The sequence below is a fragment of the Pseudorca crassidens genome, chromosome 14, assembly GCF_039906515.1.
Source record: "Pseudorca crassidens isolate mPseCra1 chromosome 14, mPseCra1.hap1, whole genome shotgun sequence".
NCBI classification, from domain to species: domain Eukaryota; kingdom Metazoa; phylum Chordata; class Mammalia; order Artiodactyla; family Delphinidae; genus Pseudorca; species Pseudorca crassidens.
Window position 1 is genome coordinate 10,907,885 of NC_090309.1, and position 26,268 is coordinate 10,934,152.

The 26,268-nt window shown below is 40.5% G+C and overlaps 1 protein-coding gene across 1 annotated transcript in view; it reads left to right on the plus strand.

Moving 5' to 3' along the window:
• Positions 1–26,268, plus strand: part of ACOXL (acyl-CoA oxidase like) — a 365,696-nt gene that overhangs the window by 226,822 nt on the left and 112,606 nt on the right. Inside the window, 3 exon segments of the mRNA XM_067704360.1 lie at positions 9,921–10,030; positions 24,409–24,473; positions 24,476–24,519. Coding sequence (XP_067560461.1) covers positions 9,921–10,030; positions 24,409–24,473; positions 24,476–24,519 — 219 coding nt within the window.

A 26,268-nucleotide genomic window follows, 5' to 3' on the forward strand; every position in this document is an offset into this window, starting at 1 on the left:
CTCTGCCTAGCACATATTAGAATTCCAGATTTTCAAACAGAAAACAGGTGTTCAGCACAAACCGTATTGTTTGCACAAAGTGTTTAGGCACAGAGAGCCACCCTTGTCAGTCACAGAATGATGGGAACCCTCCCCAAATCCAGGTTCCCAGATGCCAGCCAAGGGCATCCTTGCAAGCACACCCTTCCAAGAATAGCAGTCTCAGGCCTTCTGTGTTAACTCTTCCGCAGTGGTGCTCTAAGATAAGGCAGATGCCCTTCTTGATTTTATTGCTAAGAAAATGAAAGATTAAAGGTGGTGGTGAGTGGGGAAGCATTCCCACAACTTCCAGAATTAGAAGGAGAGAAGATCCTTAGACACTGCACCATAGATAAGAGGATTAAAAACCAAGGGGATGACTTCTGGTTCGAGATCATGGCATGAACACCAACAAGGCAGCTCTTTCCTCTTCAATCCTTTTGAAATAACTAGAAGAAAGAATAGAGGGGAACACATCTGCAGGGGCATTGACAGTGGTGGAGGGGCCATCAGAAGACAAAGGAGTTTGATAAATTTCTGGAGAATGGGAAGCAGATGGGATGGAATTGATGGATGAGGTCAAGGGAACACTGATGGAAGTGGGAGTTGTTTCTTTTGGACGTCTCTGGAGAGATGCTGAGTCACAGGGACTGAGAGCAGGAGAGGGATTGGGGCAGAGAGCCAGGCATTCCTCTGAAGGCTTGTCTGATGGCAGGACAGCCATCCTCCCCACATCAGAGAACTTGACTACAGCAGTAGCATCTGCCACAACTCTGGAAACCTACAGCTTAGTCTCCTGGGGTGAGAGACTGAGATTTACTGGGGAAGGAGTGGGGGCAGCCTGCCTGCTTGTTGCCAGTTGACACAGCCTACCAGGAAACCTACAGTTGACATGCCCTGCTTTGTACCCAGAGCTTTCAGACTGCCTGGCATCCACCCAATGGTGGGGAAGGTGGTGCTAGCTACCCTCCACTGGTCAACCTGGCCTTCCACTTGAGTGTTGGAATCAGCCCTTGTTGGGGAGGCTATCCCTCTCTGGGCTGGATTCTGTTTTGATTCCACTTATCGAAGCAGAGATAGAAATTTCAGGAGACCAGGGAACAGAAACTGGTCAGTAATTTTCATAGTATTCTTCCATTACAGGGCTTTCAACCCTCTGCCTGAAGGTGGGATTCTTTAGCGATCCTGAAGATACTAGAGCTGCTGTCCCATAATTGAGGAGATGTGGACAGAGCAGGCACATGCTTCAGAGTTTCTGCAGGCTTTATATATTTCCCTTTGAGCAAGATAGAAGGTTTTCTGACCCTTTCATTATTTTCCTGGGGCAGAGGTTGTAGGCCCTTGGTGAAATTTAATTACACCTTCCACCAAATCCAATTACTGCCTACACCCATGAAATCCCATTATAACTTTCTTTTGCTTCATTAGAGGTACCCTAGGACAGGTCCCTTCTTAATCCACAGATTTCCTAAGGAATATCAGTCAGAGGCTTTGCATACATTGTTTATTACTCCAAGAGCATATATGCAAAAATGCAAATGACCTACAGCCTGACTTGCTTAAAAACCAAGCATGTATCTAGTTTCCTGTAAGAAAGCTGATTCCTTAGGGATTTCAGGCCCCTAGGGGTATTTTCCCAATGATACTCAGATATTTTGTTTTGTTTTTCTTATTATTTCCAACTTTTGAAAATTTCAAACAGAAATTTCAAGAGAAAATTGAAAGACTAGTGCAATAACACTTGAGCAAGTTTTCTACTTCCAAATGTTAGCATTTTGCTATATTTAAGTGGTCTCTTTCTTATTCTCTTTATACACATATTTGTGTGTGTGTGTGTAACCATTTGAAAGTTGCAGACATCAGACACTTCATCCCTAAAAACTTCGACATTCATTTTCTAAAATAAGGACATTTTCTTTCAAAAGCACGGTACTATCATCACACCTAAGCAAATGAACAATAATTCCATAATACAGGTTATCTAATTAGGATGATCAGAAACTTAAGGAAAAACCATAACACATGAAAGAAGGAGCAATATGAACAAATAGAATAAGTGGCACTGGGAGAAGCAAAAACCAATTAATATCCCTGGAGATGTGTGATGACCTTGCATCCATAAGACGAAAACACCCTGCCGTGACAATGAGCACTCAGAGAACCATAGTGCATTAAACCATCATAATCATAGTGCCAAGAACCATAGTAGATTCAAATTATATGTTTGCTTAATTTAAAAAAATCCAATATAGGGCTTCCCTGGTGGCGCAGTGGTTGAGAGTCCGCCTGCCGATGCAGGGGACACGGGTTCGTGCCCCGGTCTGGGAAGATCCCACATGCCGCGGAGCGGCTGGGCCCGTGAGCCATGGCCGCTGAGCCTGCGCATCCGGAGCCTGTGCTCCGCAACGGGAGAGGCCACAACAGTGAGAGGCCCACGTACGGCAAAAAAAAAAAAAAAAGAATCCAATATAAAGGCCAAAGGATAAATTTGAGAAAACTTCTTAGAAAGAAGATCAGCAAAACTAAGTGAAGGTAAGTAAAAGGGAAAGGCTGAGAAACATGGATGATCATGTCTAGGAAACTGATGACATTCCTGAAAGAGGGAGCAGAGAACACAGACAGGCAGACAAATCCAGAGAAATAAAAGAAGACAATTTCCCAGGTCTGAAAAGATTCACAAGTCTTGAAATTGGCAGGACCCACCAGAAAAGGTCAGAGCCTGAAAACAGCCTGGAGAATTTCAGATCACCAAGTAAGGACAAAGAGAGGGCCGCCAAACTTTAGACTGAGGAAACATCAGATTATTTACTAAGAAAAGAGAGTCAGATTGACCTCAGCCCTATTAGCGGCAGCGCTGAAGGCTGGGGCAGCGCCTCTCAACTCCGCTGCACCCATACGTTCCTAGGGACCTTGTTCACATTCAGATTCTGGGGTGGGTCCGCATTTCTGCTTTCTAGCAAGCTCCTCGGTGGTGTTGACGCTGCTGGTCTGTGGACCACACTTTGAGTGACCAGGTCTGAAATAAAATGGAACAATGCCTTTAGAATTCAGAAGAAAGTTACTTTGAACGTAAAATTTTATAGCTAGCTAAATTATTCATCACAGATGAGCCAGATTTACAGATATTCAAATGCTCAGGAAGTTTACCTTGCCATGCACTTTCTGAACAATATTACTTGTAGATGAACTGGAGAAAAGCATAAAAGGAATTAAGAATTAGACATCTATGCTTTCTGGAGCTAATCCAAGAGGAGTATGTATAAAGAAATACCTGCGTAGTAGTGGTGTAGCAGGCCCAGAACACAATTAGTCCAAATTAGAACAGGAAGTCAGAAGGAACACAAGAATGACTTTGAGAAGGAAATGATTTCGGGTCAACAAATAGAATGATTAAGAAGCAGGGAGGTCTTAGTGATGATGGAAAAGGCATATGGTTCTTCTTGAAACAAGGGGAGAAATAGTCCATTAAGACTCCAGGAAAAGTAAAGCTACTCAATAAAAAGTGTGTTCCAAATCGGAAGCAGACTAAAACATAACACAGGAATGTTTGACCTTGACCTTTGGAAGCTGCTGCTTCTAGGAGAACAAAAACTACTTCAGAATGGATATTTCTGGAGTGAGGTCCTGGAGGTAAGGGATTGGAAAGGAGACATTTACTTTTTATTTAAGACCATAATATGGCTTGAAGTTTTTAAAAATTTCCAAAAAATTGAAAAAATTTAAAAATCAAATTTATTTAAAACCATGAAAAGAAATAGTGCCTCCCTTAAATATAAAAAGTGAAGGAGGAGAGAGAAAGAAGAAAGAGTAACAAAGAAAGGGAGGGAGGCCTCTTCAAGAGAATAAAGGCCACACACACACACACACACACACACACACACACACACACGCACACCTTACTCTTCAGCCCTAATGTTCTCCCCACCCCCATCACTGGGGTGAATCCCAGATTCTTCTCCCAGATGAGCTGGACCTCAGGTATTACAATGGGGTTTGGGGACAGGTATGGTGTTGGGTGAGGACTGGACCTCAGGCTGCAGAACCTGGACACCCTCTGCTCCTGGAAAGAACCGCACAGTAAACCAGAAAGGACATTCTCACTGGGGCCCCAGCCTTCTGGCTGTAGGTGAACCCTAGTGGTCAGCAGGTGGAGATGTTGAGTTGCCAGAAAAAACACAGTGCCGATACTCCTGAAATCAGAGGTTGGGTCAACCCAACTGCAGGGCCTCGAGTATCAGTTCTAAAAGGCACTGAGGTCTGGCTGCAAGAGCAGGGGTACAAGGAGCAGCCGGTACGGGGGTGATCAGTCTGCAGATGACAACTCTGCTTTCCTGAGAGGCGAAACTGCTTTCCTCTTCTGAGGGCCTCTTGGAGAGAGAGAACAAGGGCGTGGGCTGAGGGTCTGCCTGACCCAGCAGAATCAGAGGCAAATAGTTCCAACTTACCTTCCCAGAGATCTACAGATGGGGAGTTACACGCAGAATCACCCCTGATGATGGCAGAAACAAAGAGAGGCGTGTGAAATCGGACCAGAGGTAGGCAGAGGCCAGCCTAGTGAAGGCCGCGAAGGCCATCGGTGGGGCAGCAAGAGCAGGCTTGGGACGGAGTCTCAGCCTAGAGGAAGGAGGTGCTGCCCAGGCCAGGGGGCTGCCATTGGAAATAGCGGGAGGGGGACAGCTCGAAGATCTGCTTGGGGATAGAATCGATACGAAGCATTTACAAAACGTGCTCGTTCATTTTGGGGAACTTGGAGGGACGTTTAGATGATGAACTCTTAGAAAAGCTGACCAAGGTAGTTTGAACAGACGTTTTCGTTTTCTCTTTCCAAATCCATTGACCCATAACAGAGCTGGCACTAATTCTTTCAAAACCAGATGTTCCAGCATCTAACTATTGAAAGTTCTCCTCAAGAGCTCCATGTGTGAGGTTTGGGAGAAAGAGAGCCTTCTGAACCTTTATCTGTACTTCTGTGCTCATCAAAGTGACTTCATTTTCTGCACGGAAATCAGTCTCTCTCCCTCCCTCTCTCTCTCTGTCTCCTTGTCTCCCTTCCTTCTTTCCTTCCTTCTTCCTTCTTTCCTTCCTTCTTCCTTCTTTCCTTCCTTCCTTCCCTCTTTCTTTCTTTCTTCTTTCTTTCCTTCCTTCCTTCCTTCCTTCTTTCTTTTCTTTCTTTCTTTCTTTCTTTCTTTCTTTCTTTCTTTCTTTCTTTCTTTCTTTCTTTTTTCTTCTTTCTTTCCTTCCTTCCTTCCTTCCTTCTTTCTTTCTTTCTTTCTTCTTTCTTTCCTTCCTTCCTTCTTTCTTTTTCTTTCTTTCTTTGTTTCTTTCTTTCTTTCCTTCTTTCTTCCTTCCTTCCTCCCTCCGTCCCTTCCTTCCTTCCTTCCTCTCTTTCTCTCTTTTTCTTTCCTTCTTACCTTGATGGGATATCCAGCATCTAAAAGAGGAAAATAACGTCCTTAGTGGAGGATCATGTCCAGTTGGCCTTTTCTGCAACCTCACTCCCTGGGTGACACCTGAGCTGCCCTAAGGTACCTTGAGTTGCCAGAAGTAGCTGTAATAAAAACACAGAACACGCAGTTACATTTGTGTCTGCCCATCCTCCTGGGACCCTCAGGGCCAGGTCCAGCTTCGTGGGGCAAAATCTGTGCAGTCGTATAGGACCTCGTGCTCAGAAGGGCCTGTGCTTGGTTTGCTGCTCTGCTCTCACCATCTTGAAATTCTTAATCATTTTTGAACAAGGGACCCTGCATTTTTGTTTTGCCCCAGGTCCCAAATTCCATAGCCGGTCCTGCCTAGGGCATGATTTGGGACCCCATTGCCACAATTACTGCCACTTTGAGTGACTCCATCTCCCTACGTGGTATAGACCTGAGTGCAGCCTCACTACCTGCCTTGTCCTGTTACAGAGCGGATGACATCTGCTGGCTTTTCCTTAGAGACCGTGTTTGCTATCCTAATTGACTCTAAGCGTTTCTGCCTTGGTACCAGATACTACTTGTTAGACTTTTAAATCCAAGTTTCACTGTAGCTGGCATAAATCAGTGAAATACTCAGCATGTAGAAATGCTAGTTGCTTCCTAGATGCCTTGAAAAGCCATTCGACCTAAATAGTAATTTTTATCGATGCTCCATAATCAGTGTTCCCTGATGCATAGGATATTCGTTACAAATGCATGTTTGTGGTGTCATTATTCTGCATACTTGCTCAGGCTCATGGCTTCCAAATGTTGCTGTAGATTAGCTTGATTCCTTCTGCAGATGGGATATTTTACAAAAGGCAAGAACATAGCTGTTCTAGCTGCTTAGTCCCCTGGAGTTCTCTTAAGAAAGGGGCTCCTGAGCAGGTGCAGCAGGACTCAATCCCTGGGAATTTATCAAGTAAATAGAAGAAGATAAAGAGTATTCACATGTTGAACAAGAGAACTGTGTGAAGAGCCACAAAAACACCACCACCACAGAAACAATCACCTGGAAAGAAAGAACCTCACAGGTTGTCTTAAGAAAATCTGGTGTAAGTTTTCAAAACACCAGACCTAGATAAGGATGTAATTACTTGTATTGAAAGGAAATATATTTTATTTTATAAAATAGGTTTATTTTACTACTGGGTTCATTTTTAAATAATGAAATCTCTGTTACAACTAAAACATTAAATGTATACAAATTTTACTGAATTTCCTAGTTTTGATCATCATTATTGCACGTGAGATATCACTTTTGGGGTAATCTGGGTGATGACTATACAAAACCCCTCTGTTCTATTTTAATTTTGCAACTTTTTGTGTATATAATTATTTTAAAATAGAAAGTTAAAATTATATATATTTAAATATAGTATATTATATATTTTATATAATGTTATATAATTTATATTTTAAATTTTATTATTTTTTATATAATTTATATATATGTTATAATGTACTCAGGAACACATACATGAGGTTAAAAAAGCACATCTTCATTGCACGCTCAGTTGAGAGGGTGACTGATCTATCTTTGCTTCCCCCTGGTCATTTATCAAATAAAGTACTGAATTTAGAGACTGTCCTGCCCAAACCCCATGGTAGCTGATAGCTTCAACCACTTAATTCTTCACCAAGGGGCATCAATAGCAGAAAATAAACTCATTTTTAAAAATCAGGTTTTCTTGTCTCATGACCTGGAAAAAGAGGAATGATTCTAAAAGCAAGGAGCAAAAAGTAAAGAGAAAGGAGCAAAGACCTAAACTGAGGAATCTGCTTTTGTGATATTAGCTAGGCCCCAGTGTGTCTATCTTTTAAGTTTAGCACCTAAACTGAGTTATTATGTTCTTCTAATTTTTTTTTTTTTTTTTTGCGGTATGCGGGCCTCTCACTGTCGTGGCCTCTCCAGTTGCGGAGCACAGGCTCCGGACGCGCAGGTTCAGAGGCCATGGCCCACGGGCCCAGCCGCTCCGTGGCATGTGGGATCTTCCTGGACCGGGGCACGAACCCGTGTCCCCTGCATCGGCAGGCGTACTCTCAACCACTGCGCCACCAGGGAAGCCCTGTGTTCTTCTAATTTTAAATCTAGCTAAAACGAGTTGATTTTCCCAATGTAAGTTGCTTAAATCAGAAAGGTGGACATAGAGACAAAAGTTAAAGGAAATTATTAAGGAATTGAAAAGATCAGATGAGATACTAAACATAGGAAGGAGATTTATTTATTTATTCACTTATTTAAGAAAGATTCCTCAGCTCCTGTCTCTGTGTTGCACACTGTTTGAGGGCACAAAGATAAACAAATTCCGACCTCCTGGTACTTGCCTTCCAGGCAGCAGAAGGACAAGAAACCAATAGCAAGTTGGAATGCTCTCTGTCCTCAAGTAGCAATAAATTCAATGTGGAAAAATAACGCAAGTAAAAGTATGAGGGGAGGGCTGGGAATCAGACCAATTTTTAATGCCGGGAATGTTTTTACTCTTGTAACAAAGGGTGATGGAGTTAGAGCCATCATAACTTTAACAGATGAACAAAAACAAAGGATGTGTTAATCCCAGTGATGTCGGTGAAACTGACCTTGATTGCTATATCATTTTAAGTTTAATTCTAGTCAAAGTTAATTTCTCCCATTTTCCCATTGCTAGTAGTGTTCGATTCTTACACTTACTATGTATAGCAGAAGCCACAATAAAGGTTAGGTCCTTCGACCCATAATACGGTGATCCTCAAGCTCATTGGACCTAATGCCCTCTTTTTCGTAGTAAATATTTTGTGACACCCCCTTGATTATCCTGAAATGAAGTCATGGGTAATATAACTTATCTAGACACATGATTTCAAGAATTCAAGACAATACTTCAAAGAAACAAAAGGAATGTGTAATAAGCATAGCAACATAGTAAGACTTAACAATGCCTCTATACATGGAGTTGCTGTAGCATCTCCAATGTAGACCAAAGTCCAGGCTATGGACCAATCATAACTGGGAACATCACACCAGCTTACATGTCACTGACCTAAAGCCAGTCCCATGGCTGCCTCGAATTCAAGGGGGCAGGGAAGTTTAATCTTCCACAGACCCAGGTTGGGGAGAATCTGAAAGCTTTAGTGTAAGAGTCAGGCTCTGGGCTATCGATTGGCTTCATGAGTGTGAGCGCATGGCATTCAACAGGACACTGGATGTGGCACAGTCCTCTGCTGGGTTAGAGTGTCCCATGCATTGCCTGGCTCTGCCCACCAATGCCAGTAAAGTCACCCAGGCAAATGTGCCGTGGCAAGTTTCCAGCATCCCTCTCATAGTCAGGGCGGCCCTCTTTAAGAACCATTGCATCAGTCAAGCTCATTGGATTTATCCTCAGGCAATAATCAAAAAGAGGACAGTGCTATTTGTCTGAATATATTGATACCAAGGATATTAATGACAGCACAGAATTGGAAACAACATAAATATCTAATTGAATGGAAATGTTTAATTAGGTATGATTTCTCCAAAGAATATTATACAGCCATTAAACAGATAAATAGAATCCAAAATTGTGAATTGAAAATATCATTTATGATATCCTATTGATTGAAAGCATTATAACATTTTATGTAATCTATATAAAAACATGAATTTATGTGAAATGAAGAAGGAAATATTCTAAAATTGGTACTCATATGAGAATGAATAAGCAACTTATGGCTGTGTAACAACCCCACCCCCAAAGTTAGTGCCTTATAACGACACGCAATTGTTAGTTCATCGTTTGTAGGTTGGCAGTTTGGGCTGAGCTCTCGTGATGTGATTCCTCTGCTGGCCTCTCCAGGGCTCACTCCTGCCTGGCAGTCCGCTGGAGGCTCGGCGGGGCAAGCTGGCCCAAGGTGGCCTCACTGACGTGCCTAGCAGTTGCTGCTCACCGTCACCTGGGCCTCTCTCTACAGCAGCCTAGCCCTGGACATCTTCTTTTAACAAACCTGGACAAACATGCAGTGTTTTAGGCCCACGTTCTAACTTTAAAGCTGTGAGGAAAGCAATTGATGGAGACTGTTTTACTGTACATTTCCGTATGATTCCCCAAAGGCCTAATCAACCGTAGAATATCAGAGGCAAAAAACAAAACAGACCAGCCACCCATCTGGTCCAGGGAAGGCAAGTAGGTTTTATCTGAAGTGTCACCTAAAATGGTTGGTCTTGGGACCACATTAAAGGCTGATGCCTCAAAGGGAAAAGAGAGCAGTTAGCTAGTTAAGCTGGCCATGGGGAATGGAGGGAGAGTGGTGAGTAAGGGCCACACACCTGCTGTGGGGAAGTAGAGGCCTCATGAAGGATGAGTCTTGTCTTTGGGTCCTTCCAAAGGGTTTGCTAGAAGTAGCTGGACCTTACCTTGCTGCAGCAGTTAAAGACACTCTGTCATTTATTGCGTTTTTGACAAATGGCTGACAAGTGATAAACTCTATGTGCAGGTTGTGGTTCAGGAACTGCTGGCTCAGTACACCAAGCAGTATGAAGAAAGACCCATCTCTAGCCTGCTCCAAAACTGGACGGAATCAGGGGGTGACAAGCTGAGAACCAGGTATGTGACCATTCAGGCTGCCAACATCGTTGACCCGGTGTCTTATTCTTGAGCCCGAGTATACAGGGCCTTGTCATGGCACAACTCACTCCTGTTTAAATTTTAAATATTGATGTAGAAGAGAGAATCAACAAGAACCTACTGTATAGCATAGGGAACTCTACTCACTACGCTGTAATAGCCTATATGGGAAAAGAATCTGAAAAAGCATAGATATATGTATGTGTATAGCTAAACCACTTTGCTGTACACCTGAAACTAACACAATGTTGTAAATCAACTATACTCCAATATAAAATTTAAAAAATATTGATATGTGGAAAAAATAAATGAATATCTTCAGTACTCATGCACTCACAAACCAACTTAAGAACCAGAACATTGCTAATTCTGTTCTTCCTACACCTGTTCCTTCTTTTTGGCATGTTCACTGTTCCAAGGACTTTACAGGTTTTAATCCTAAACACCCCATGAGGTAGGTTATTATTTCCATTTCACAGATGAGGAAACAGGCACAGAGGTTAAGTGTTTTGCCCAAGGTTACATGCCACTAGGTGACAGAGCTAGGATTTGAACCCAGATAGTCTGGCTTCAGGATCTGTGCTTTGGGTTGTTTTCATTGATTTTTTCGTATTGTCTTTAAACTTGGTAAATAAGGCATAATGTGTGTGGTATTCTATAGCTTCCTGTTTTCAGGTTCATCCAAGTGGTTATGTGTGGTTGAAGAGCTTCTGTCTGTGCTCATAATATTTCATCATGTGTCTGTGCCACAAGTTGCTCATCCATTTTAATCTCCAGTATCAGTGGATATTTGGGTTGTCTTTTTGACATTTTGAACACGCTCTCATGAAAAATCTTGTATATGTTTTCTGGGGAACGTGGGCAAGAATTTCTACAGGGCTTTCAAATTTAGTTGCTGTGACTCAGAGAAATACGTTCTCCATCACCATGGACACCCACACACCCATAGAGTCTCCTGCCCTCCCTCCCCACCACAGACACAAGTGAAACAAACATTTCATGAAACAATGCTCATCCTATTACTCATAATGCTCTCTGATATTTTTAATTTTGTTTTTTAAAAATACTGATCTCAATCCTTTAAACTGATTTCATGAGCCATTTTAGCCATTTGCAATCTATTGATTGAAAAACACTCCTCAGTAGCATATATGACCCAGGAGTGAAAGTGCTGTGTTGTGGGTGTGCCAGTGTTCAACTTTACTACATCATGTCAAATTATTTTTCAGTGATTGTACAAATTTATATCCCCGCCAGCAGCATGTGTCTTATGGAGCTAACACTTGGTATTATCAGACTTAATTTTTGTCGATATAACATAAGAAAAAGATCTCTCACTGTGCTTTAAAATTGCATTTTCATATTACTCTTACAACCGAGTATGCTTTCGCACGTCTATTTGCCATTTGTATTTCTTCCTATGTGAAATGCCTGTCATGCCTTTTGCCAATTTTTCTTTCTTTTTTTTTTTTTTTTGGTCTTAGTCTTATTGACTTTTAGATGTTACAGTTCTCTTCTCCAAGTTTGTGGCTTGTCTTATATTTTCTTTATGGTGTTTTTTGATTAACAAAAATTCTTAAATTACAATTGAGTTTATCAATCTTTTCCATATCTTGTCTTTGATGTCATGAAATATACACTTTTTAAAGTTTGAGAGTTTGAGAGTTTCACCTTTCACATTTAACTCTTGAATCCATTAGAAACTTTTGTCTGTGGTGTGAGGGAGGGATTTAATTTCATTTTTTTTTTCTCCTGTAGAGATTGTCAGTTGTTCCAGCCCCATATACTGAATTGTCTGTCTTTCCCAAGTGATGTGGAATGTCCCCTCTGACATTTATTAAACTTTTATATATGCAGGAGTCCATTTGGGGGCTATTTGGGTCCTAGACTGTTTGTATATTCTTAATTCAACAATACACCATCTCAATTCCACTAGGTTTATAATAGTATAATAGTATTATATGGTACTTATTATATATAATATTATTATATTATTACCTTTAAAATATAATTCAGAATTGTTGGCTATTCTGGGTCTTTTGCATGTCCACATAAGTTTTAGAGTTAAGTTTGTCAAGTTCCTCCAAAAAAAAAAAAGAACTTGCATACACCAAAAGGACAAATTTTGTATAGTTGCCCTTATATAAGGTATCTAGAGTAGCCAAGTTCATAGAGACAAAGTAGAATAGTGGTTACCAGGGGCTAGGAGGAGGAAGAAATGGGAGTTAGTGTTCGCTGGGTACAGAATTTCAGTTTGGGAAGGTGAAAAAATTTTGGAGATGCATATTGGTGATGGTTGCATGATCAAGTGAATGTACTTAATGCCACTGAACTGTACTCTTAAAAATGGTTAAGGTAGTAGATTTTATGCTATGTTTATTTTACCACAATTTTTAAAAATCTACTGGAATTTTCTTTGAAAGTGTATTAAATGTGAAGATTTGCAGAAAAATTGACACGCTTATAAAAGCGAACTTCCTCTCAGAAATGTTAATCTCCCAAGTGTCTCCCAGAGTTTGAAAATTTCTTTCAAACATAGTATAACGTTAGACAGATTTATTACTAGGTACACTAGAATTTTGTTGTTGTAAAAAGAATATTTTTAAAATTCTGGGTTTTGTTGTTGCTGATTTATTATACGCGCAGTTGAATTTTGTACAATATATAAACCTGACCGTAAAAAAATGTCTTTTAAATGTGACTATAGATTCTTTGAGGTAGACAGTCCTACTATCTGCAGATAATGAATTTTTCTTTCTTCCTTTCCAGTTATTCTTTTTTGTGAGAAAGTATTTTGTCCCTGGTTTTAAAAAGAATTAATTTAATATTTCACTATTAAGAATGACATTTGCGGGCTTCCCTGGTGGCGCAGTGGTTGAGAATCCGCCTGCAGATGCAGGTGACATGGGTTCGTGCCTTCGTCCGGGAGGATCCCACATGCTGCAGAGCGGCTGGGCCCGGCCGCGCGTCCGGAACCTGTGCTCCACAACGGGAGGGGCCACAACAGTGAGAGGCCCGCGTACCGCAAAAAAAAAAAAAAAAAAAAAATGACATTTGCTAAAGTTTTTTGATAGACACACTTTACTTCCTAAAGAAGCTCCTTTTACTGTTATTTTTAACATATTCTTCTTATTAGTAGATGAATTTTACTGCAAATGATTTTTATCTATTCTGATATTTCTTCTTTAATCAGTTAATATGGTAAATAACCCCTGCATGCTTGAGAAACTCTCAATTGTGTTTATTGATTTATGTTCATAAATGTGCTGCCTCCTTTGTGCTACTTTTGAGGAGTTTATTGTGCTTCTTCCTTTTGTGCATTTTGAAAATTATTATTTTTATTTGGAGGGAGACTTTGGTCTTCATAACCCAAATGTATTGAACTAATTTCCAAGGAAACTATTCATTAAAAAGTATAATCTTACAATCCTAATAAAAGACATGGAAAACACAATATATATAATATGGGACATTTCATATCTGTTGGCATGAAGTGAAATTTTAAAAACCTGCGTTCTGTCCTCCTCCCCTTTTTTTTTTAAACTACTGCTCAGGTTCCTGTTTATTCAAACTGTAGTCTATCTTAAAGCTGGAAACATCAGATCCCATATCCTAGGACTGTTTCACTTAAGTCTTGCTCGGTTTGGGGGTGTTTTTTTTTTAAGTTTTTATTTTATACAGTTTCCCTTGGTTTTGTCTCAGTTTGTCCTTGCACGCTCTAAAACGTCAGTGAATCTTTTTAATATTTCTAGCCCTGAATGGGCATTTTGTGGTGCTGATAGCTTTCCCCGAAATTTATTAGCTGGAAAATTTCCAACATATAAGGAGTTGAAAGAACAGTACAATTCCCATCAGAATCAGTTCCATCCATTCAGGAATCGTGTTCCCTAGCTAGCTACAAATCATCTGCCCCTCCATTTCTCTTCCAGATAGCGGAGCAGGGCTTGTTTCCATCATTTCGAAAGCAAAACAGACTCTCGCCGATATGCAAATCTATATTTCTAGCAAGTCTTCCAAGATAGACTTGAGATGTGCCAAAGGCAGTATTCCAATTGTAAATATTTGGGAAGTTCCAGTCCATTTATTTTGTCTCTGTTATTAACGTCCAAAACAGTGCACTTCTCTCTCCCACACATCCCGGTTTTACTGATTCAGTCTGGCTGTGTTTATCTCCTTAAGTCCCCAAACCTTACTTACTCTCATTTTTATGTATATTAAGAAAAGCCTTTGTCATCCAACACGTTTCCACACACACAGTGTATGGGGCACTTCTCTAGGTGTTAACAATACAGCAGTAAGTGTGGGTTCTCAGCCTTCATGGAGCTTACATGAAAGTAGAGCCATTGGATGGCAGTCTTATTGACAACTCACAAGAGAAGTACCTATGAGCAGGTGGGGACAGGAGGAAAGAAGGGGTGAGAACTTCCTGGTGCCCTGAAATCCCTCCAGGTAGGCGGCCATTTGTATGGACCCCCAGAGGCTAGCCTTCATCTGAACAGTGGGGGGAGTCAGTCATGGTACTGGAAAGGTTCCATGAGACTAGGTGAGGAGGCCAGGGCTTGGCTCTGATTGGGGCTGTACTTGGTTCTGCCCTTTCTTGTCCCAATGAGTGCTGCCTCTCCCCCTCTCCTAAGGGGTTGACACTGGAGCCCTCACGGATCTCATCAGCCTGTGGATCCCCAGGAGACTGTGGAGGCTGAGGAAAGGCAAGCTTCTGTGCTGTACTTGAATGCTGTGCCATTTACATTATGAACATTTTCAGACACTCAAGGAAATTGAAATAATTGTAGGGAACATTCATATACTCACCATAGAGAGTCAACTCTTAACCTGTGGCTGTGATTACTGTATCACATATGTACCCCTGTACCAACCCCTCAACCCATCCTTCAATTCATCTTTTCTTTTGCTGGTGCACTTCAAAGTAAACAGCAGACATCAGTATACTTCTAAATAATAAATAATTTGGTATGAGCATCATTAACTAGAGTTCAATATTTGGTTACAGGTTTTTCTACTTATGTAGAATTTACCTACAATGAAAGACACAAATCTTCTTTTTATAACATCTTTATTGGAGTATAACTGCTTTACAATGGTGTGCTGGTTTCTGCTTTATAACAAAGTGAGTCAGCTATACATATACATATATCCCCATATCTCCTCCCTCTTGCTTCTCCCTCCCACCCTCCCTATCCCACCCCTCTAGGTGGTGACAAAGCACTGAACTGATCTCCCTGTGCTATGCGGCTGCTTCCCTCTATCTGTTTTACATTTGGTAGTGTATATATGTCCATGCCACTATCTCACTTCATCCCAGCTTACCCTTCCCCCTCCCCATGTCCTCAACTCCATTCTCTACATCTGCATCTATATTCCTGTCCTGCCCCTAGTTTCTTCAGAACCTTTTTTTTTTAAATATTCCATATATATATATATGTGTGTGTGTATATATATATATGTATGTTAGCATACGGTATTTGTTTTTCTCTTTCTGACCTACTTCACTCTGTATGACAGACTCTAGGTCCATCCACTTCACTACAAATAACTCAATATCATTTCTTTTTATGACTGAGTAATATTCCATTGTATATATGTGCCAATATTCTTTATCCATTCATCTGTCAATGTACACTTAGGTTGCTTCCATGTCCTGGCTATTGTAAATAGAGCTGCAGTGAACATTGTGGTACATGACTCTTTTTGAATTATGGTTTTCTCAGGATATATGCCCAGGAGTGGGACTGCTGGATCGTATGGTAGTTCTATTTTTAGTTTTTTAAGGAACCTCCATGCTGTTCTCCATAGCGGCTGTATCAATTTACATTCCCCCCAACAGTGCAAGAGGGTTCCCTTTTCTCCAAACCCTCTCCAGCATTTGTTCTGTATAGATTTTTTGATCATGGCCATTCTGACTGGTGTGAGGTGATACCTCATTGTAGTTTTGATTTGCGTTTCTCTAATGATTAGTGATGTTGAGCATCCTTTCATGTGTCTATTGGCAATCTGTATATCTTCTTTGGAGAAATATCTATTAAGGTATTCTGCCCATTTTTGGATTGGGTTGTTTGTTTTTTTTGATATTGAGCTGCTTGTAAATTTTGGAGATTAATCCTTTGTCAGTTGCTTCATTTGCAAATATTTTCTCCCATTCTGAGGGTTGTCTTTTCGTCTTGTTTATGGTTTCCTTTGCTGTGAAAAAGCTTTCAGTTTCATTAGGTCCCATTTCTTTATTTCTGGTTTTATTTCCATTTCTCTAGGTGGTGGGTCAAAAAGGATCTTTCTGTGATTTATGTCAGAGTGTTCTGCCTATGTTTTCTTCTAAGAGTTTGATAGTGTCTGGCCTTACATTTAGGTCTTTAATCCATTTTGAGTTTATTTTTGTGTATGGTGTTAGGGAGTGTTCTAATTTCATTCTTTTACATGTAGCTGTCCAGTTTTCCCAGCACACTTATTGAAGAGGCTGTCTTTTCTCCATTGTATATTCTTGCCTCCTTTATCAAAGATAAGGTGACCATATGTGCGTGGATTTATCTCTGGGTTTTCTATCCTGTTCCACTGATCTATATGTCTGTTTTTGTGCCAGTACCATACTGTCTTGAATACTGTAGCTTTGTAGTATAGTCTGAAGTACAGGAGCCTGATTGCTCCAGCTCCATTTTTCTTTCTCAATATTGCTTTGGCTATTTGGGGTCTTTTGTGTTGCCATACAAATTGTGAGATATTTTGTTATAGTTCTGTGAAAAATGCCATTGGTAGTTTGATAGGAATTACATTGAATCTGTAGATCGCTTTGGGTAGTATAGTCATTTTCACAATGTTGATTCTTCCAATCCAAGAACATGGTATATCTCTCCATCTGTTTGTATTATCTTTAATTTCTTTCATCAGTGTCTTATAGATTTCTGCATACAGGTCTTTTGTCTCCTTAGGTAGGTTTATTCCTAGGTATTTTATTCTTTTTGCTGCAATGGTAAATGAGAGTGTTTCCCTAATTTCTCTTTCATATTTTTCATCATTAGCATATAGGATTGCAAGAGATTTCTGTGCATTAATTTTGTATCTTGCTAAGTTACCAAATTCATTGATTAGCTGTAGTGGTTTCCTGGTAACATCTTTAGGATTCTGTATGTATAGTATCATGTCATCTGCAAACAGTGACAGCTTTACTTCTTCTTTTCTGATTTGGATTCCTTTTATTTCTTTTTCTTCTCTGATTGCTGTGGCTAAAACTTCCAAAACTATGTTGAATAATAGTGGTGAGAGTGGGCAACCTTGTCTTGTTCCTGATTTTAGTGGAAATGGTTTCAGTTTTTCACCATTGAGAACAATGTTGGCTGTGAATTTGTCATATATGGTCTTTATTATGTTGAGGTAAGTTCCTTCTATGCCTACTTTCTGGAGGGTTTTTATCATAAATGGTGTTGAATTTTGTCTAAAGCTTTCTCTGCATCTACTGAGATGATCATATGGTTTTTCTCCTTCAATTTGTTAATATGGTGTATCACATTGATCGATTTGCATATATTGAAGAATCCTTGCCTTCCTGGGGTAAACCCCACTTGATCATGGTGTATGATCCTTTTAATGTGCTGTTGGATTCTGTTTGCTGGTATTTTGTTGAGGAGCATTTGCATCTATGTTCATCAGTGATATTGGCCTGTAGTTTTCTTTCTTTGTGACATCTTTGTCTGGTTTTGGTATTAGGGTGACAGTGGCCTCATAGAATGAGTTTGGGAGTGTTCCTTCTTCTGCTATATTTTGGAAGACTTTGAGAAGGATAGGTGTTAGCTCGTCTCTAAATGTTTGATAGAATTCACCTGTGAAGCCATCTGGTCCTGGGGTTTTGTTTGTTGGAAGATTTTTCATCACAGTCTCAATTTCAGTGCTTGTGATTGCCCTGTTTATATTTCTTATTTCTTCCTGGTTCAGTTTTGGAAGGTCGTGCTTTTCTAAGAATTTGTCCATTTCTTCCAGGGTGTCCATTTTATTGGCATGTAGTTGCTTGTAGTAATCTCTCATGATCCTTTGTATTTCTGCAGTGTCTGTTGTTGCTTCTCCTTTTTCATTTCTAATTCTATTTATTTGAGTCTTCTCCCTTTTTTTTCTTGATGAGTCTGGCTAGTGGTTTATCAATTTTGTTTAATTTCTCAAAGAACGAGCTTTTAGTTTAATTGATCTTTGCTCTCATTTCCTTCATTTCTTTTTCATTTATTTCTGATCTGATCTTTATGATTTCTTTCCTTCTGCTAACTTTGGGGTATTTTTGTTCTTTCTCTAATTGCTTTAGGTGTAAATTTCGGTTATTTGAGATTTTTCTTGTTTCTTGAGGTAGTATTGTATTGCCATAAACTTCCCTCTTAGAACTGCTTTTGCTGCATTCCATAGGTTTTGGGTTGTCATGTTTTCATTGTCATTTGTGTCTAGGTATTTTTTGGTTTCCTCTCATTTCTTTAGTGATCTCTTGGTTATTAAGTAGTATATTGTTTAGCCTCCAGGTGTGTGTATTTTTTACAGATTTCGTCGTGTAATTGACATCTAGTCTCATAGTGTTGTGGTCGGAGAAGATACTTGATATGATTGCAATTTTCTTAAATTTAAGAAGGCTTGATTTGTGACCCAAGATATGATCTATCCTGGAGAATGTTCCATGAGCAGTTGAGAAGAAAGTGTATTCTGTTGTTTTTGGATGGAATGTCCTATAACTGTCAGTTAAGTCCATCTTGTTTAATGTATCATTTAAAGCTAGTGTTTCCTTGTTTAATTCATTTTGGATGATCTGTCCATTGGTGAAAGTGGGGTGTTAACGTCTCCTATTCTTCTTGTGTTACTGTAAATTTCCCCTTTTATGGCTGTTAGCATTTACCTTGTGTTTTGAGGTGCTCCTATGTTGGGTGCATAAATATTTACAATTGTTATATCTTCTTGGATTGATCCCTTGATCATTATGGAGTGTCCTTCTTTGTCTCTTGTAATAGTGTTTATTTTAAAGTCTATTTTGTCTAATATGAGAACTGCTACTCCAGCTTTCTTTTGATTTCCAGTTGCATGGAATATCTTTTTCCATCCCCTCACTTTCAGTCTGTATGTGTCTCTAGGTCTGAAGTGGGTCTCTTGTAGACAGCATATATACGGGTCTTGTTTTTGTAGCCACTCAGCCATTTTGTGTCTTTTGGTTGGAGCATTAATTCATTTACATTTAAGGTAGTTATCAATATGTATGTCCCTATTACCATTTTCTTAATTGTATTGGGTTTGTTATTGTAGGTCTTTTCCTTCTGTCTTGTTTCCTGCCTAGAGAAGTTCCTTTAGCATTTGTTGTAAAGTTGGTTTTGTGGTGCTTAATTCTCTTAGCTTTTGCTTGTCTGTAAAGGTTCTAATTTTGCCTTTGAATCTGAATGAGATCCTTGCTGGGTAGAGTAATCTTGGTTGTAGTTTCTTCCCTTTCATCACTTTAAATATGTCCTGCCACTCCCTTCTGGCTTGCAGAGTTTCTGCTGAAAGATCAGCTGTTAACCTTATGGGGATTCCCTTGTATGTTATTTGCTGTTTTTCCCTTGCTGCTTTTAATATTTTTTCTTTGTATTTAATTTTTGACAGTTTGATTAATATGTGTCTTGACGTGTTTCTCCTGGATTTATCCTGTATGGGACTCTCTGTACTTCCTGGATTTGACTGACTGTTTCTTTTCCCATGTTAGGGAAGTTTTCAACAATAATCTCTTCAAATATTTTCTCAGACCCTTTCTTTTTCTCTTCTTCTTCTGTGACCCCTATAATTCAAATGTTGGTGCATTTACTGTTGTCCCAGAGGTCTCTGAGATTGTCCTCAATTCTTTTTTCTTTATTCTGCTCTGCAGTAGTTATTTCCACTATTTTATCTTCCAGGTCACTTATCCATTCTTCTGCCTCAGTTATTCTGCTATTGATTCCTTCTAGAGAATTTTTAATTACATGTATTGTGTTGTTCATCATTGTTTGTTTGCTCTTTAGTTCTTCGAGGTCCTTGTTAAACGTTTCTTGTCTTTTCTCCATTCTATTTACAAGATTTTGGATCATCTTCACTGTCATTACTCTGAATTCTTTTTCAGGTAGACTGCCTATTTGCTCTTCATTTGTTTGATATGATGGGTTTTTGTTTTTGTTTGTTTTTTTTTGCGGTACGCGGGCCTCTCACTGTTGTGGCCTCTCCCGTTGTGAAGCACAGGCTCCGGACACGCAGGCTCAGCGGCCATGGCTCATGGGCCCAGCTGCTCCACGGCACGTGGGATCTTCCCGGACCGGGACATGAACCCATGTCCCCTGCATCGGCAGGTGGACTCTCAACCACTGCGCCACCAGGGAAGCCCGGTCTGATGGGTTTTTACCTTGCTCCTTCATCTGCTGTGTGTTTCTCTGTCTTCTCATTTTGCTTAACTTACTGTGTTTGGGGGTCTCCTTTTCACAGGCTGCAGGTTCGTAGTTCCCGTTATTTTTGCTGTCTACCCCCAGTGGGTAAAGATAGTTCAGTGCTTTGTATAGGGTTCCTGGTGGAGGGGACTTGTGCCTGTGTTCTGGTGGATGAGGCTGGATCCTGTCTTTTTGGTGGGCAGGACTTCATCTGATAGTGTGTTTTGGGGTGCCTGTGACCTTATTATGATTTTAGGCAGCCTCTCTGCTAACGGGTTGGGTTGTGTTCCTGTCTTGCTAGTTGTTTGGCATAGGGTGTCCAGCGCTGTAGCTTTCTGGTCATTGAGTGGAGCTGGGTCTTAGTGTTGAGATGGAGATCTCTGGGAAGAGTTTTCGCCGTTTGATATTATGTGGAGCTAGGAGGTATCTTGTGGACCAGTGTCCTGAATTTGGCTCTCCCACCTCAGAGGCACAGGCCTTATACCTGGCCAGGGCACCAAGACCCTTTCAGCCACACAGCTCAGAAGAAAAAGGAGAAAAAAGAAAGGAAGGAAGGAAGGGAGGGCGGGAAGGAGGGAGGGAGGGAAAGAAAGAAAGAGAGCAACCAAACCAAAAAACAAATCCACCAATAATAACAAGTGCTAAAAACTATACTAAAAAAAAACCCCGGAGCTTCCCTGGTGGCACAGTGGTTGAGGGTTTGCCTGCCGATGCAGGGGACACGGGTTCGTGCCCCTGTCCGGGAAGATCCCACATCCTGCGGAGCGGCTGGGCCCGTGAGCCATGGCCGCTGAGGCTGCGTGTCCGGAGCCTGTGCTCCGCAACGGGAGAGGCCACAACAGTGAGAGGCCCGCGTACCGAAAAAAAAGAAAAAAAAAAAACAACCCTGACAGACAGATCCCTAGGACAAATGGTAAAAGCAAAGCTATACAGACAAAAATTGCACAAAGAAGCATACGCATACACACTGACAAAAAGAGAAAAAGGAAAAATATATATATATCTTTTGGGAAGTCTGAGGTCTTCTGCCAGCATTCAGTAGGTGTTCTGTAGGAGTTGTTCCACATGTAGATGTATTTCTGATGTATTTTGGGGGAGGAAGTTGATCTCCACATCTTACTCCTCCACCATCTTGAAGGCCTCCGCTTGTCTAATATCTTTGCTGGTTTTTGTATCAAGGTGATGCTGGCCTCATATAATGAGTTCAGAAGTGTTCCTTTCTCTTCGATATTTTGGGGTAGTTTGAGAAAGATGGGTGTTACTTGTTCTTTAAATTTTTGGTAGAATTCACCTATGAAGCCACCTTGTCCTGGACTTTTGTTTGTTGGGAGTTTTTTTAGTTTGTTTGGTTCTTTTACTGATTCAATTTTATTACTCATAATTAGTCTGTTCATATTTTCTATTTCTTCTTCATTCGGTCTTGAAAGAGCATACGTTTCTAGGACTTTATCCATTTCTTCTAGGTTGTCCATTTTATTGGCGTATGATTGTATTGTTTTCCATTCTCGTGACAGGTAGACACCTCGGATATTAACAGGTTTTCACTCCTCTGAGCAGAACTTCTGTGAACATTTGTATACAAGTGTTTTCATGAATGTGTTTTTATTTCTCTAAGGCAAATAGTAGGAATGGAATTGCTGAGTCATGGGTTACGTGTATTTAGTTTTATGAGAAACTGATAACTTTTTCCAGTGTGGTTTTACGGTTCTACAGTCCATCAACAAGTATGAGAGTTCTGGTTACTCCTTATCCTTGTCAACATTTGAAGTTGTCAGTCTATTTAGTTTCAGTCATTCTGGTGGATTTATTATGCTACCTCATTGTGGTTTCCATTTACAGCTTCCTGATGACTCATGATGTACCTTTGAATTTAATTTAAATTTTATTTAAATTTAGAGTCATTTTGACCTTCTTGTGAAATACAAGGAGGTTGCCCTTAGTGATTTTCCTACTTTTAAGATACTCTGCCTAGTCTTCTATGCTGGGTGAGCTCCTAGAGCCATGTGGCACAGTCATGCTTGGTAGGTGACTATGATAGGGTGGGTGGATGAAGTCCACTTCCTGTGGTGCATGCTGTTCACAACCTCAGGTGGACAGCGTTCTACAATAAATATCCCAGGAAAGGTAGTTTCTAATAACAACATTCACAGTCTCCATGTTTCATAGTAACAGTCCCTGGAATGACTAAAACATGCTTTTCAGTAGAATATGAAAGTTCTTTACAGCTTTTGTGAAATAGTTTGAAACAGAAACCCAATCTTCTAAAGACTAGATTCAGAATAAGTATTGATATAATTTAAATTACCGTGTAACTGGCATGTAAGTAACCTCCCATCTTACTTGTCTAAATGGAGGATGATTCTCAAAAGCACTGTATCAGTGCTTCTTAATATTTCTCTTGTGGCTTCTGATTAAGCAACAACAAGCTACGTGTAGGTTTTAAATTTTAATTAAAGAGAATCTAAATTATTTGGGTCTTATAATAACTTACTTCCCAAAGATCTGGGGGAAGGGGAGGGCAAAGGGGTAGCTGAGATATGGGAAACCCTAACTGTGAATTAACTCCTTAGTTAATTCTAAGTTCGAAAGACAGAAGTTTCATGGAGGGTTAGGGGGACAAAATCACCCCAAAAGGCAGAGTTGAATGATGAAAAGCTCCAAGAGTTTTTGAGGGAGATTTGGGTGTTTTGAGTCTGTTTGTGCCTAAATCTCTTAACTCCCATGTGCCTCAGTTTCCTCATTTGCCATATGGGGAAGATGGAAATTACTTCCTGCTGAAGAAAGTCACCGTCTCTGTGACACGCTCTACCCTGCGCTTGTCCACACCCCTCTCACTGCCCTCTGGGGCTCCTCTTCCCTTCAATACGGGCATCCCCTGAGACAACACTGAGCTTGAACGTGTTCTGCCTCTGTGACCTTGAGCAGGTTACTGAATCTTGCAGAGCCTCAGATTCTCCCAACTGTACATTGGTTAATTGTAGTATCCACATCACAGAATTATTGAGATTATTGAATAATTCACAGCAATAGTTAGCAATAAATACATAATGTATTTGAGAAATATTATTCATTGCCAAGTACTTTGTGACAGATATATTTGACTACTACTATTCATTTATAATCACTGTTATAACAAATGTCCAACAATGTTGGGTAAATTATTATAAACCTACTTCATGAAAATTATATAGCTGTTAATGAAGGAAGACTATGTAAAATATTAAACACTATTTTAATACAATAGTAAGTGGTATAAATTATTAGGTATAAAATAAGCTACAAGGATATATTGTACAACACAGGGAATATAGCCAATATTTTATAATAACTAAATGGAGTATAACCTTTAAAAATTGTGAATCGGGCTTCCCTGGTGGCGCAATGGTTGAGAGTCCACCTGCCGATGCAGGGGACACAGGTTCGTGCCCCGGTCTGGGAAGATCCCACATGCCACGGAGCGGCTGGGCCCGTGAGCCATGGCCGATGAGCCTGCGCCTCCGGAGCCTGCGCCTCCGGAGCCTGTGCTCCGCAATGGAAGAGGCCACAACAGTGAGAGGCCCGCATACCGCAAAAGAAAAAAAAAAAAATTGTGAATCATTATATTGTACACCTGTAACATACAATATTGTACATCAGGTACACTTCAGTAAATTTTTTTTTAAAAGCTAAATAAAATATTCTTTAAAAGATTAAAAAAGCCATAAGTGGAAAAAGCAGTAAACCAAATTATCCTTATATCACAAGGATGACCACATAGAATAACTAGATCCAAGCATTCATCCAAAAAATAGCGAGAAGAGGCACAAAATACAGCAAGTAAGAGATGCAAGGGGATGATTACGTGTACTTACACTACTTATCTATTGGGAGGAAATTCTTTTTGAAAATACAAACACTATTTCTTTCAAATTGAAATTCTTTGGTGAGGACAAAGTAATAATGATGGTCACTGTGTTTTTCCTTCAGTTTCCTGGCGTTTAACATGGACACAGTCGGTAATCTCGCCTTTCTGTTGAAAGCAGTCAATTTTCATGAAGGGTTCTTCAGCGGGGTTTGGTGGCCCGGATTTATTATAAGGTAAAGATACATTGTGTTATATTTTTCCTTTTGGTGTTTAAGGCATATTCTTGCTGGTGAACTATCTGCTAATGTAATACAGGATGAGTCAGCGTAATTACAAGCTTCTGGAAATGGCTAGAATTCCTACAAGCCATTTTGCATGACAGCCTTGCTCGCTTTGGAGGCCCTGATGCTAGTGATTATCTCTTGTGCGGCATCTTTTAGAATTTTACCTGCAAGTGTCGTTTGGCTGCCATGGGAGTTGATGAGTGGGGTAATTTTGAACCCTTATTGGAATTGAAGAGTCATTGTCTGGATGTAATAGTGAATACATTGTTTTCTTGGTGGGGGGCGTGCATCAGGCACATGTGAAAATTAACCATTGAATTAGCCTGAGATGCACTCTATTTCCTATTAAAATGCCCATGACGTTCTGCAAAAACATAAAACCTCTTATCAGCATTGATAAGAAATCTAGAGGGAATTTGCACCAAGTACTGTACCAATGGGGTTGGTTTGAGGAAACACCCCCGCCCCAGCAATATCTGTTTCATCTCCTCATCCCAACATGGAATAGACAACAAGACCCCAAGAGAAGGCTTTACTTATCCCACTTTCTACCCAGGCTCAGGACCTCAGGGCTACCATAACCTGAAGTCAGACCACGGCTCCCCTCTGCAAAGGAATTATGTTCCAAGAGGACCAGAATTGGGTCCCATGAAACTCTCCCCCTTCAGTTTGTCTCTTTTTATATTGATTCCAAGATTACATCTCCCAGTACAACACAGAGCGGGAGGAGGATGAATGGCACATGGGGATGGGTAGTCTCTTCGGAAATGCTCTGCGGCAGAAGAGCCCTGGGAGCAGAAATGGTCAAAATCCACCTTGTGAAACAGAGAGACTGATGAGTACCTGCTGGAAGTTGGGCCAGGTTTGTGCAAACCACTCCATCCTTCAGTTGTAGGTCTGAGGAGAGTTCCTGCCAGATGCCCAGGACACATCCAGGTGGGTTTAAGTCTCTCCACATTCCCTGCCTTATCAAACATGGAGCCAGCCAAAGTAAGAGAAGGATACGATCAAAGGCAAAGATGCACTTATAAGCAGAACTAACAATGGAGAAAATGTAATCTGTGAACTAGCTTTCCAAGACTGTAGAAGTAAAGGATAAAGATGAAATGGCATGGGGACTTCGCTGGTGATGCAGTGGTTAAGAATCCGCCTGCCAATGCAGGGGACACGGGTTTGAGCCCTGGTCTGGGAAGATTCCACATGCCGTGGGGCAATTAAGCCCGTGTGCCACATCTGCTGAGCCTGTGCTCTAGAGCCTGTGCTCTAGAGCCTGTGAGCTACAACTACTGAGCCTGCGCGCCTAGAGCCCATGCTCTGCAACAAGAGAAGCCACCACAATGAGAAGCCCGTGTACCACAGTGAAGATTAGCCCCCACCCACTGCAACTAGGGAAAGCCCACGCGCAGCAGTGAAGACCCAACACAGCTAAAAATAAATTAATTAATTTAAAAAATGATGAAATGGCATGAGATGATAATCAACACAGAGTGAAAATAGTAGAAATACAACCCATGGATAAGAAATATTCCTGAAATATTCCTGAAAATGCTGGAACAAAAGGAGCAGAATTATAATAACCAACAGAAAAGAAATATATTTTTCTTAGTGTAAAAAAAAAATCAAGATTTTAATAGGATAAAAACCATACCTGGATATAGCTTGCAAATGCAGAGTAAAGAGAATTTCATTAAAGCAACC